Source organism: Taudactylus pleione, unplaced genomic scaffold (assembly GCF_031769625.1).
Source record: "Taudactylus pleione unplaced genomic scaffold, aTauple2 ptg000040l, whole genome shotgun sequence".
Taxonomy (NCBI): domain Eukaryota; kingdom Metazoa; phylum Chordata; class Amphibia; order Anura; family Myobatrachidae; genus Taudactylus; species Taudactylus pleione.
The window spans coordinates 34,213,748-34,226,739 of NW_028284442.1; the positions used below are offsets into that span (position 1 = coordinate 34,213,748).

At 45.3% G+C, this 12,992-nt stretch overlaps 1 protein-coding gene across 2 annotated transcripts in view; it reads right to left on the minus strand.

Annotated features, from left to right (window-relative positions):
* Positions 1–12,992, minus strand: part of GDPD1 (glycerophosphodiester phosphodiesterase domain containing 1) — a 109,935-nt gene that overhangs the window by 11,117 nt on the left and 85,826 nt on the right. For both annotated transcript variants that reach the window (XM_088455342.1, XM_088455335.1), the window contains 2 exons: positions 11,498–11,587; positions 1,170–1,303 (listed from right to left, as the gene is read on the minus strand). In XM_088455342.1, coding sequence (XP_088311468.1) covers positions 1,170–1,303; positions 11,498–11,587 — 224 coding nt within the window. The remainder of the gene's footprint in view (positions 1–1,169; positions 1,304–11,497; positions 11,588–12,992) is intronic.

A 12,992-nucleotide genomic window follows, 5' to 3' on the forward strand; every position in this document is an offset into this window, starting at 1 on the left:
CCTTTCCAAAACTGGGCAGGACTGCTCTTTCCCCCCAGAACAGCCTGAATGTTTTGAGACATGGATACAACAAGGTGCTGGAGATTCTGGTCCATGGTGACACGATAGCGTCACACACTTGCTGCACATTCATGCTGCCGATCTCCCATTGTGGGAACAGTGGAGGCCAATGGACGACACTGAACTCATTGCCAGATTTGCGGTTCAATTGTGAAATCACGCGGGCTTTGTGATATGGCACATTACCTCGTTGGAAAGGGATGTAGTCGGAATCCAGGCGTGTGGAATGCTGACGGTCTTAATACCGGCGTCGGGATCCCGGCACCAGTATACCGACCGTCGGCATCCTGAAGGTAAGTATCGGGGTGTTAGGGGGAGGGTAGTCTTAGCTAGTGGGGTTAGTTACTAGAGGGAGGGTTAAGATTAGGGTGCAGGGATGGAGAGGTAAGGTTTAAGCACCAGGGTGGGGGTCTTAGGTTTAGGCACTAGGAAGGGGGGGGTTACGTATAGGCACAGGGGAGGGAGGTTTAGGGTTAAAAAAGTACTTACCATAGCGTCCTATGGGTGTCGGAATGCCGCTGTTGGTATTACGACCAGTGGCATCCTGACAGCTGGGATATCATACCCAGCCCTGTTGGAAGACACCCAACCCCATTGGAAGACTGTGGCCATAAAGGGATGCACATGGTCAGCAACAATACTCAGGTAGACTGTGGCATTTAAAAGATATCCAATTCTTTTTAAGGGGCTGAATGTAATTTAACAGATCACCATCATACCACAACTAGCATGAACCAATGACACAAGGCAGGATGGATCCAAGGATTAATATTGTTTACACCAAATTCTGACCCTACCATCCTCCTGCAGCAGCAGTAAGTGAGACTCATCAGGCAATCTGCAACTGTCCAGTTTTGGAGAGCTTGTACCAACTGTAGTATCAGATTACGATGTGGTCTCCCACTAACCATGTGTTTTCGCCCACAGAACTGTCCCTCACTGTATGTTCTTTGTTTTGGGCACCATTATCTGCCACTTAGATCACATTTGATGTCTGAAGATCACTAACCATTATGCATTGAGTTGATGAGACATGATTTTATCTAATAAAGTGGTCGCTGAGTATTTGTATATATATATATCATTGTATGAGTGTGTATGATGCTTACTTGGTGATTATAGAAGGCATTGGAATCTCTAGGAATTGTTCCCGGATTGGTACGAAGGGCAGGAGTCCTGTGTAAAATAAACCAACCAGGAGTAGGACCCGTTGAAAGCAGAAGAGCAGAGGGATGTTACAGTTCTAGAAGTGCAAGAAAAACATGGATTTTACTTAGCTTAACCTGAAGCACTTACAGTATAGTAGTAATAACATTTACATTCTCACTAATACACCTCCCACATCCCGCTTGCACCATTCTACACTCACTGTAACTCCAGCTTACAGCACCACACTGTTCATCTTAATGCACAGAAGCCACTGGCCCTGATTCATGGGTGGACGCAGATCACGTGCGGCTGTGATTTCTCACGGATCCTCTAGTGCGAATATATGCGAATGGCAGTGTAAGCAACCGCCTTGTGCACTAATGTACGACGGACTGTGCAAGCCTGCGATGCCCATTTTGCATATGTGAGCAATGCTCAAGTGCACTGGTGGAGCCGATCCCTCCACCATCGATCGCAACATCGACACCTCGTGCAGCCCCCACCTGGAGTGGTTTCCTTTGTAAGTTTCTTAAGATATGGCCACTGTGGCTGCGGTGCTGCGAATGAGATAGCAGCTGCATGCTGATACCAGCCCATGACACTCCCATAACATGCCCTCTTTTTGCAAAGACTTCAGGCCACCTCCCAGTCTGACCTTGAACTGCCCATGGATCGCAGAAGCCATCTCAGGTAATAGCAATGTTGAACACAACTACGTACACCCTCGACTTCTGTTTTTCAAAATTCTTCTGGGCTGCACATGGGCAGTTTGTCATATAACCTCCTAACCTGCATCCACCGCTGACTCAGACCAATTGTCCCAACCACTGATTAATATACACTATATGGACAAAAGTATTCAGACGCCTGACCACTACACCAACATGGACTGTAATGACATTCTATTCAAATACCTATACTTTAATATGGAGTTGGTCCCCTTTTGCAGCTATAACAGCTTCCACTATTCTTGGAAGGCTTTCCACAAGAGTTGGAGTGTTTCTGTGGGAATATGTGCCCATTCATTCTGTAGAGCATTTATGAGGTCAGTCACTGATGTTGGACGAGAAGGCCTGGCTCGCAGTCTCCATTCCAGTTCATCCCAAAGGTGCTCGATGGGGTTGAGGTCAGGGCTCTGTGCGGACAAGTCAAGTTCTCTCGCACCGAACTCATCAGACCATGTCTTTATAGTCCTTGTTTTGTGCACTGGGGCACAGTCATGTTGGAATAGAAAAGGGCCTTCCCCAAACTGTTGCCACAAAGTTGGGAGCCTAGCATTGTCCAAAATCTCTTGGTATGCTGAAGCATTTATGATTGCCCTTCACTGGAGATAAGGGGCCTAGCTAAACCCAGAAAAACAGCCTCATGCCATTATCCCTCCTCCACCAAACTTCACAGTTGGCACAATGCAGTCAGACAGGTAACATTCTCCCGGCATCAACAAAACCCAGACTCGTCCATCTGACTGCCAAACAGAGGCATGATTCGTCACTCCACAGAACACGTTCCACTGCTCCACAGTTGAGTATCGGTGTGCTTTACACCACTCCATCCGACACTTGGCATTGGACTTGGTGATGTGAGGCTTGCATGCAGCTGCTCGGCCATGGAAACCTATTCCATTAAGCTCCCACCACACAGTTTTTGTGCATACATTAATGCCAGTGGAAGTTTGGAACTCTTCGGCTATGGAATCAGCAGAGCATTGGTGACTTTTACGCACTATGCGCCTTAGCAGTCGTTGACCCCGCTCTGTGGTTTTACATGGACTTCCGCGTCGAGTTGCTGTTGTTCCTAAACGCTTCCACTTTCTAATAATATTACTTACAGATGACCATGGAATATCTAGCAGTGATGAAATTTCACGAACTGTCTTATTGCAAGGGTGGCATCTTATCACAGTACCACGCTTGATGTCACTGAGCTCTTCAGAATGACCCATTTTGTATCACAAATGTTTGCAAATGGAGACTGCATGGCAAGGTGCTTGATTTTATACACCTGTGGCAACGGGGCTGATTGAAACACCACAATTCAATAATTAACAGGTGTGTAAAAATACTTTTGTCCATATAGTGTACGTCCTTGGATGACTCATGCATCACCCTGCATCCTCCAGCAGGTGGCGCTGATATGAGATTGCTGTTACAAAACTCAGCAGTTGTAAAGTGAAAGACTTGTATATGGAGTTACTTTATCAGAATTAATGTTGTCTGCAATAAAAACAGACACACAAACAATTCAAAGCAAAGAATGTAATCAGGAAATAATACAGAATTGCATTATGACTCACTTAATTCTACTGTATAAAAAAACCCTTTATTTAAAGTTGCAAAAGAAATTTGTTTTTTTAGTACGTGCACATATTCTTTGCATGAATCAGCCTAAAGTGGCCCATATACGGGGCGATTTTACACACGATATGCACGATTTCGATCGATCGCAACAATCAATCGTGCATATTGTGTGGGTTTTTGGCATGCTGTAGGACGGCGATGCGCGTCCCCGCCGTCGTACATCGGCATCGTTGATTTTATGATCTGCGATCCATCACTATGTTAAATAGGTAAACGAAGCAACTTGTAAGATGCATCGCTTACCATTCACAGCAGCATGCGATGAATCGGGCTGAATTTGAAAACATACCGAGGTGTCGTACTTTTTTGAAATCGCACCATGTATGGGCCACTTAAGATTGCACTTGTTTATAAGTAACATGTAAGCAATAATATATTTCTAAAAATGACACATCAGCTAAATATGTAATCTGGGAAAGTACATTCAGAGAAGTGAAGACAAATGTGCTTGCTCCACTACATTGATAAATATCGTATTAAGTGTTAGATTGTCAAGTACATTTTCATAATTTAATGAGGTATTTGTATTAACTGCTGTTCTGTAATGCAGTCAATAGGTGGCAGCAGACTCTCAGTAGCAATAAGAAAAACTGAAAATATATTCTAAGTAGCTCTTGCACGAGGCTTTACCCACAATGAAATCGCTTCTGGCAACATTTGATTTATTTGAGGTGTTCTAATTGTATTGCTTTGCATAAGGATCCTGCCGTGGGAGTGGACCACATGACCAGCAGCGCTGTACAGACTGGAGGCAGAAGCACCTTCACCCACCACTCACACCAATCTCACTGTGTGCCCTGTCCACAGACTGCTATGTAGCCTATACAAGAGATTCTCAAACTCGATCCTCAGGACCCCCACACAGGTCACATTTTCCAGGTCACCCAGCAGGAGCACATGTGTGGTCATTACTCACTGACACATTTTAAAAGATCCACAGGTTGAGTTAATTATTTCACTTGCGATTCTGTGAGGAGACCTGGAAAACATGCACTGTTTGGGGTCCTAAGCACTCTCCCCCCACCCCTTAGCATCCGCACGCATTGTGCCACACCTATCTCTTGCATTGTTGATGTCAATACATTTTGTGTTTGTCATTGCTCAGCTGTAACTTGACAGATCGAGATGAAACAAAGTGCAGGTTATTTGTAGGCGTTTCCATGACAAAGTGATGCAGTTTTCATGAAAATCAGTACAGTGGTTCTTACGCCAATTTGGACCAAACAGACAAACACAACGTTCTTATTATATTAGTATAGATACATCTTGAAGAAATTAAATTAAAGCTACTCCAAGTGGTGACAGTTTCACCGCTCTCTGTAGAAGAGAATCCTTTTGGATATTTGAAACAATATATAATATTCTATTCCTGTAGGTATTTAGGGCCTGATTCAGCAAGGATCGCATCTGAGATTACGCATGCAATCGGCTGATTGTTGCATTCTGTGCATGTATCGCAGTGTGTGTGTGCGAACACTCCACTGCGATCGGGACTATGATCGCAGGGACTACGCAGACCCATCGCAGAGTGATTGACAGGAAGTACCGTTTGGGGGTGGTGACGTGGGGGTGGTATGCGAATCGAAGGTGTGCCAGTGCATTTGAACACCGTGGCAGGGGCGTGCATAAATTATCCACTGCGATGCCGTACTCAGATTGTGTACTCACTGTGTGCGCTGAGGTTAGCAATTCCTGAGTAAGGTCAGAGCTTGTGCAAGTGTGTGTGAGGCTGCGATTGTACTCAATGTTACCGATGGTTTTGCAGTCTTGCTAAGTATTACGGATGTGTGTAAGGTAAGGTGGGCGTCCTTATTTAGTGCTGTGACAGCATAGCGATCACAGAGGATTAGCATATCTTCAGAGCAATCACAGTTGCAATCCGTACTGAATCGGGGCCTTAGTGTGCAGATATGGGATATCCTGTTTGCGGGATATGGGCACATGCTAACCGGCACGGCACACGCACAGTGGCCCTATTCCCGGATTAAGTCATGTAATTCCCCCCTTGAACATGTCCAAATTTCTCCCCCTGCATGTACATAGGGGTATATATGCAGGTGTTATATATTCTTATCTTATACAGTGCCTTGCAAAAGTATTCACCCCCTTGGCTTTTTACCTGTAATTTATTTATTTTTTTTAATCTGAATTTTATATAATGGATCTGCACAAAATAGTCTAATTTGGTGAAGTGAAATGAGGATAATATATATAAAAAAGAATCTTTATAAATAAAATTCTGAAAATTGGCATGTGCACCCCCTTTGCTATGAAGTCCTTCAAAGTTCTGGTGCAACCAATTACCTTCAGAAGTCACATAATTAGTGAAATGAAGTTCACCTGTGTGAAATCTAAGTGTCACATGATCTGTCAGTATAAACACACCTTTTCTTAAAGGCCCCAGAGGCTGCAACACCACTAAGCAAGAGGCATCACACCATGAAGACCAAGGAGCTCTCCAAACAAGTCAGGAACAAAGTTGTTGAGAAGTACATTCTGGGTTGGGTTATAAAAAAAATATCCAAATCTTTGATGATCCCCCGGAGCACCATCAAATCCATCATCATCAAATGGAAACAACATGGTATCACAACAAACCTGCCAAGAGAGGGCCACCCACCAAAACTCAGACCAGGCAAGGAGGGCATTATCAGAGAGGCAGCACAGAGACCAAAGGTAACCCTGAAGGAGCTGCAGAGTTCCACAGCAGAGACTGGTGTATCTGTGCATGTGACCACAATAAACCGTACACTCCATAGAGCTGGGCTTTATGGAAGAGTGGCCAGAAAAATAAGAAGACACAATTTGAGTTTGCCAAAAGGCATGTTGGCGACTCCCCAAATGTATGGAGGAAGGTGCTCTGGTCAGATGAGACTAAAATTGTAACTTTTCGGCAACACATGGAAAACACTATGTCTGGAGCAAACCCAACACATCCCATCACCCTAAGAACACCATCCCCACAGTGAAACATGGTGGTGGCAGCATCATGCTGTGGGGATGTTTTTCAGCAGCATGGACTGGGAAACTGATTCAAGTCGAGGGAAAGATGGATGGTGCTTAATACAGGGATATTCTTGAGCAAAACCTGGTTCCGTCTGCCTGTGATTTGAGACTGGGAAGGAGGTTCACCTTCCAGCAGGACAATGACCCGAAGCATACTGCTAAAGCAACAGTCGAGTGGTTTAAGGGGAAACCTTTAAATATGTTGGAATGGCCTAGTCAAAGCCCAGATCTCAATCCAATCGAGAATCTGTGGTCAGACTTGAAGATTGCTGTTCACAAGCGGAAACCATCCAACATGAAGGAGCTGGAGCAGTTTTGCCTTGAGGAATGGGCAAAAATCCCAGGGGCAAGCTCAAATAGACTTATCTGAAGTGACTTGCAGCTGTAATTGAAGCAAAAGGTGGCTCGACAAAGTACTGACTTTAGGGGGATGAATAGTTATGCACGCTGAAGTTTTCTGTTATGTTGTCCTACATGTTGTTTGATTCACAATATAAAAAAAACACAACTTCACAGTTGTAGACATGTTCTGTGAATGAAATGATGCACACCTTCATACAATCCATTTTAATTCCAGGTTGTGAGGCAACAAAACATGAAAAATGCAAAGGGGGTGTATACTTTTGCAAGGCACTGTAGATATATATATATTCCTATTTGAGAGTTCAATTATAGTAGGATACAGTATATTCCTCATATAGATCAACCTATCCTTTTCTCATAGGTATGTGATTGAAATAGATCTCTTGTATACTGTGTGTACCTTTGCATATACAGTCGAACCTGGGTAAGTGTGACCTGGATAAGTGGGAAACCTCTATTACTGGGACTAATTGTGAGGTCCCTGCATTTTTGCAACAAAAAACCTCTGTTAGTGAGACTGTCAAACCTCTTTAACTGAGAGTGATTTTTCTTGATTATTAGGATGAATCACCTCTATACAGGGGCGTTTTAAGAGAGGAGCGGGCCCGTGTGAAGCCTCTGTTTGGGCCCCCTCCCCTCTGACAGCTAACAGACCGTGGTAGATTCTGGCTTAATGCCAGAATCTATTGCACATGCGTGGGTCTCCAGGAAAATGGCGCCCGCGTCTTATTCCCGGAGACCTCTTTTCTGTGCATGCGCGAGTCACAGGGAAAATGGCCACCATTTTCCCTGTGATTTGTGCTGCTCTGCAGCGCCAGTCTGGCCCTGCAGAGCAGCACTCTAAATAGACGGCAGAAAGGTAATTATAAACAAATATGGGTGCAGGGTGTGCAGTGTGGACCCACCAGGATTCAGGAGCCCGTGTGCACCACACCCTGCACCCATTATAAATACGTCCCTCCCTCTATAACTGAGACGATTACTGTCAGGACCTCTTTAAGTGAGATTAGTGCAGTTTATAAATAAGACGACCGTCTTTAGAAGCTCTGTAACTGGGATTAGTACAGGTTTTGGCAAGTCTCTATGGGGTCTATTTACTAAGCCTTGGATGGAGATAAAGTGGACGAAGATAAAGTACTAGTCAACCAGCTCCTAACTGTCATTTTTCAAACACAGCCTGTGACATGGCAGTTAGGAGCTAATTGGCTGGTACTGTATCTCCATTCAAGGCTTAGTACATAGACTCCTATGTCTGTACCTGGACTTACAGGGGTGAGAACTTCTGTAAGTGAGACAAACACTTCTTGAACCTGGATAAGTGAGATACTGGATAAGTGAGATACCTCTTTAAGTGAGACTAAACGAGCCGTCCCTTGAGACCCACTTATGCAGGTTTTACTGTATATATAAATGAAGACTGTTAAAAATATTTTTCTTTAATGTAATTTTAAAGTAATAAAGGGCACTTTGGAGAATAAATTAGATAGACAAAGATTGTTTTTATTATTAATATTTTTTTATTGTATGTTCAAATATGTGAGTAATTATAGATAGGAGAGCCATAGGGAAATGGTCAATAACAACAGTATATCTCACCTGTTTTAGAAACTCCCCTAAATAATTTGATTGGCTCCTATATGAAATAAAAAAATACACTGGGGTAGAGTTTCAGCAACCTCTGATGAAACCGCTGGGAGAAGAGACGGAGAAACGCATCAGTGACTCCGACCCAGTGTAACGTGTTGTGTTGTGGAAAGCACGCCAGCGGGATCTACCATGTGGAGTACACAGCCAAGCAGTCAAGTAGCTCAGTGCAGCCTGTCCCATTCGGGACACTGGAGGCTCAGGTCCTCGCCACTCAGAGATTGTCTATGTGTAGGCTGTAGGAGAGACTAGTGCCGCAGCCCAGAGGACCGGGTCCCCTGCCGCATAGAGAGCGCTCATTGTGGTGGCTGCAGGAGATACATAGTGCCGCAGCCGTCACGGGAGAATCCACAAAACCTTTAGCGGTATAGTGAAAGGGGAAGGAGATTGACTCACTTGCAGTATAATTAAGGAAGCGTGAGGAAAGTGTTTATTACACTGGTGATGACAATAACTTCCCCATATATGACTTGGCTTCAATGGTAACCAACTAATGACGGCTTTTACAAAGCTACTAACATTATTGCTTGATGAATAATACACATATTAATTACTTCTGTCTACAAATATGCTTTTAAAACCTCCAAGGATCTTTATCATACCGTCTGCTGCTAATGGAATCGGTATGAAATGTCGGCAGTCAGGATGCCTTCTGTCATAAGCCAACAGCGGCAACCCGATGCTCCGAAGCCCGACAGGGGTCAGGTAAGTATACTAACCCTAACCCCCTTGTCCCCCTAACCCATCATTCTTGCTCGCTATCCCTCCCCGTAAGTGCCTTAACCTAACCCTCCCCCCTTGGTGCCTAAACCTAACCCTCCCCCCCCTTAGTGCCTAATCCTAACAACCCCCCCCCCACCACAGTGGTGCCTAACCCTAACCTCTCCCTCCAAAGCCTAATCCTAACCCCCCCTGTGCATAAACCTAACCACCCCCCTCCCCCCTGCAGCTAACAGCTAAGGCGCCCCGCTGTACTTACGTTTGGGATGGCAGCTGTCGGTATTCCGGTGTCGGTCTATAAACTGGCATCGGCATTTCGACACCTATGTTTAGTCCCGCGTCAGGATTTTGCATCCCATCCAGCAGTAAAATGACTGCATCCCGCTGCTACTATATCGCTGCTATATACTGCTGTTTTACACTAACTCTATGGAAAGAGGACTGTAATGTTACAGACTGTTACTCATAGGGCTATTTCACACACGCCGGTTTTCACCGGCCAGCAAAAATCGGGGAGTTTATTTGCCAGTGGATAATTTCCTTTCACACACACAATGGTTTAGTGCCGTGTGTATGTTATTTTTCCCAATCATTAACATTGAAACCGTGGACGGCAGCCGTCCATTTCAGTGGATATTTCTGGCTGTAACACGGCAACCGTGCCGTCTGAAAGGACCTATTTGTTTACAAACATAATAAAAAATAGTACACTGCAAAAAAACAACCGTTTTTTTTGCCGGCCGGTGTGAAATAGCCCTAAGTATTACCCCACTACAAGTTTATCATCTGTCGGATATTATAACATTCATACAGTTAAGCATGCATATATTAATGTTCACTCTAGCTCCAGCACCCTGCCTGCCACCAGAGCTAGAGTGAACACTAATATATGCACCTTTGTGCGCGCACCCAAAAAGGGGGCGTGGCCATTGAAAAGGGGGGGTGTCTATAAGACGCGTCACCCTTTTCGGCACTCTTGGGGGCGTGCCCGGCACTTACGGACACGCCGGGCAGCCCCCAAACGCTGCAGACAGAGAGAATAGATGCCAAGGTTTCTGTCCTCCCTGAGCTCGCCTTATGACACCTGCGTTACGGTTTGACATGTGTACCGCCCCAGTCAAACTCCCCATTTCTCCACCCGCGGAACACTGCGACCCGCGGGTGAAGAGGGCACCCGCAGGCTGTGAGGGCAGGGTGCTTTTTGCCCTCCAGAAGGAAGGCAGGGAGCCGCGCCCCGCTAAAACAGCCTAGCGGGAACACTATATATGATTAATGTCCTGTGGCCACAGGTTACTATTATAAAACATATTGACACAAGGTGAAAATTCATCATTGCTGGCTTCCACAAGAATTTCTGTATTTATTGGTTTTAAGATTGTCAATTGTAATAATACATTTTATAATTATATACAGCATCCTTTGACAGCGCACTTACTATTTTTTTGTAGTCTTATTGCTGCAGAGGAGCAGACCCTGTTGTGCTAAGTGCAGCAGTGGGTTGCTGATAAATATTTCCATTAGCGCCAAAAGAGCCCATATAAAAAATTCTCACCAAATAATAATACTTTGTATCATTATTCTAGACAAAATAGGTTAATGAATGTGGCCTCTATATCAAGTTAATCAAGGTAAACAGTTCTTTACCAATCAGTCTAACTACAGTATGTGGTGAGTCCTGTACACGGAGCATGGAGACTTGTATTACATGGGCTCCCAGAGTAACAGGTGTCAGTCAGGAGACCGGGGTGGTGTCTTTTCTCCTGCCCCACATCATCGTCAGATGACTGAGCCCGTTATTACGCTAGGCACACAATGACACAGAGTGACTGTGGGTGCAGGACATACAGTAAACACAGAGGTGCAATATAACAGGCTAACATTGCCTAGCAAAATACCCCCATAGCCAAACATGAAGATTAATGTGCTGTTTGCCAGCTAGACCTCATTGTGACTATAGCACGGTTATACATACATCTGTTAGAGAAGAATGGCAGCATCCAGCTAATGCCACAATCAGCCAACATCCTCACTGATAGTCAGCATAATGTGGTGTATATGAGGTAAGGTGCACTTTTCATTAGCTCCCTATTCATAACTCCATGTCCCGGGTGTGTCAGCGGCAATAAGGGACGCAGGCTATGACATACAGGACAGCAATGCAGATGACCGGAGTACTTAGGACTGACTCTGCCCCTCACCTCTTTGTGGCACTTCTGTACGATCTCGTAGTCTGCGTTACCCCACACTGTCAGGTGCTCCCTCTTGTGTTCTCTCACCAGCTCCGAGACCTGCGGGAATACGCACAGCTCACATTACAGGGAACATTTCCTTCCAAAGAAATATCAGTACTGGCAGAAAAATAATTCATTACCAGTGGGAAAAAACACAAACAGTACGGTAATATAATATTTAAAAAGAAAACAAATTATAAAATATACAGATCTTCAAAATGATCCATGTATGCGGGGCCGGACTGGCCATTGGGCACTCCAGGCAAATGCCAGAAGGACCGATGGCCTCAGGGCTGGCGCGAGGAGGGCGGTAGTGCTCCCGCCCTCTAACCCACACTGCCGTATACAGGTTATCAGGGGGAGGGAAGATCCGCCACGGCAGTGATGGGTCGGGAAGAGACAGGTGCATGCCGAGAGGCCAGACCCCCGTTATTCATGGCACGCTCCCTTCGCGAGCGCCTGCACCTAAGTCGCGCGCATAGGGCAGGCTACCAGGGATATACTACAGCCCCAGTCCGTCCCTGCATGTATGTATCATAAATTACATTACATTTCTATAGCATAGTAAATTCTGCCTAAGACAGCGCTGTCAGCCCCCAGATCATTTAATCAGTCAATCACAAGTTATACTGTATATGAAATACACTAAAAACAATCTTTAATACTATAAGTCTCTTTGGACACACAATGACCCTGATTCTGAGTGGCACACATTGCCAGAATTCATGGAGGGGAGTGAATTGTGGCTAATGCACCAATTGCGAATATCCCTAAAACCCGGTACAGTGCAGGCGTTACACTGCGCACGCACATAGCTGCAGCTGCGATTGAGGCACACGCTATCAGAAATGTACTGGAAATGTGCTGGGCGTTCCTGGGAGGTGGCGATTCAGACGCACAGAGATGGTCCGTCTAATTGGCGCGACACACGCCCATAACTGTTTATGCACACAGACACTTACTAGTCTTCATTCTACCATCCTGCACCTATCACAATCCATGCAGTTCCTCTTTCCTGCCTGGGGTGTCGCTCTCTGCTCTGGTGCTTCTAGCACACTCAGAGGATGCAACAAACTACTCAGGTAAAGCAATTTGTGCTAGAAGCACCAGAGCACAAAGCGACATCCCAGGCAGGAAAGAGGAACTGCACAGGCTGTGACAGGTGCAGGGTGCTAGAATGAACACTACCTAATCGCTCATATTGGCAGCCATGCTCTGATGGATGATCTGTCCCTGCCATAGCGCTGGTGCAAGTTTTGATGGTGCCTCTGATGGGAGCGGGAGTCTCAGCCCTTGCACAGTCAGACGCACGGCTGCACGCCAGGGGAAGGGCAGATACTAGCATTATCATATAGACGCCGCTGCGATTATGGATAAAGCGGTAACAGCACCACGCGATTCTAAATCAGGCCTATAGTGTGTCATCCATGTATAAGGATAGGAGGAAATTGAGCTAATTAGA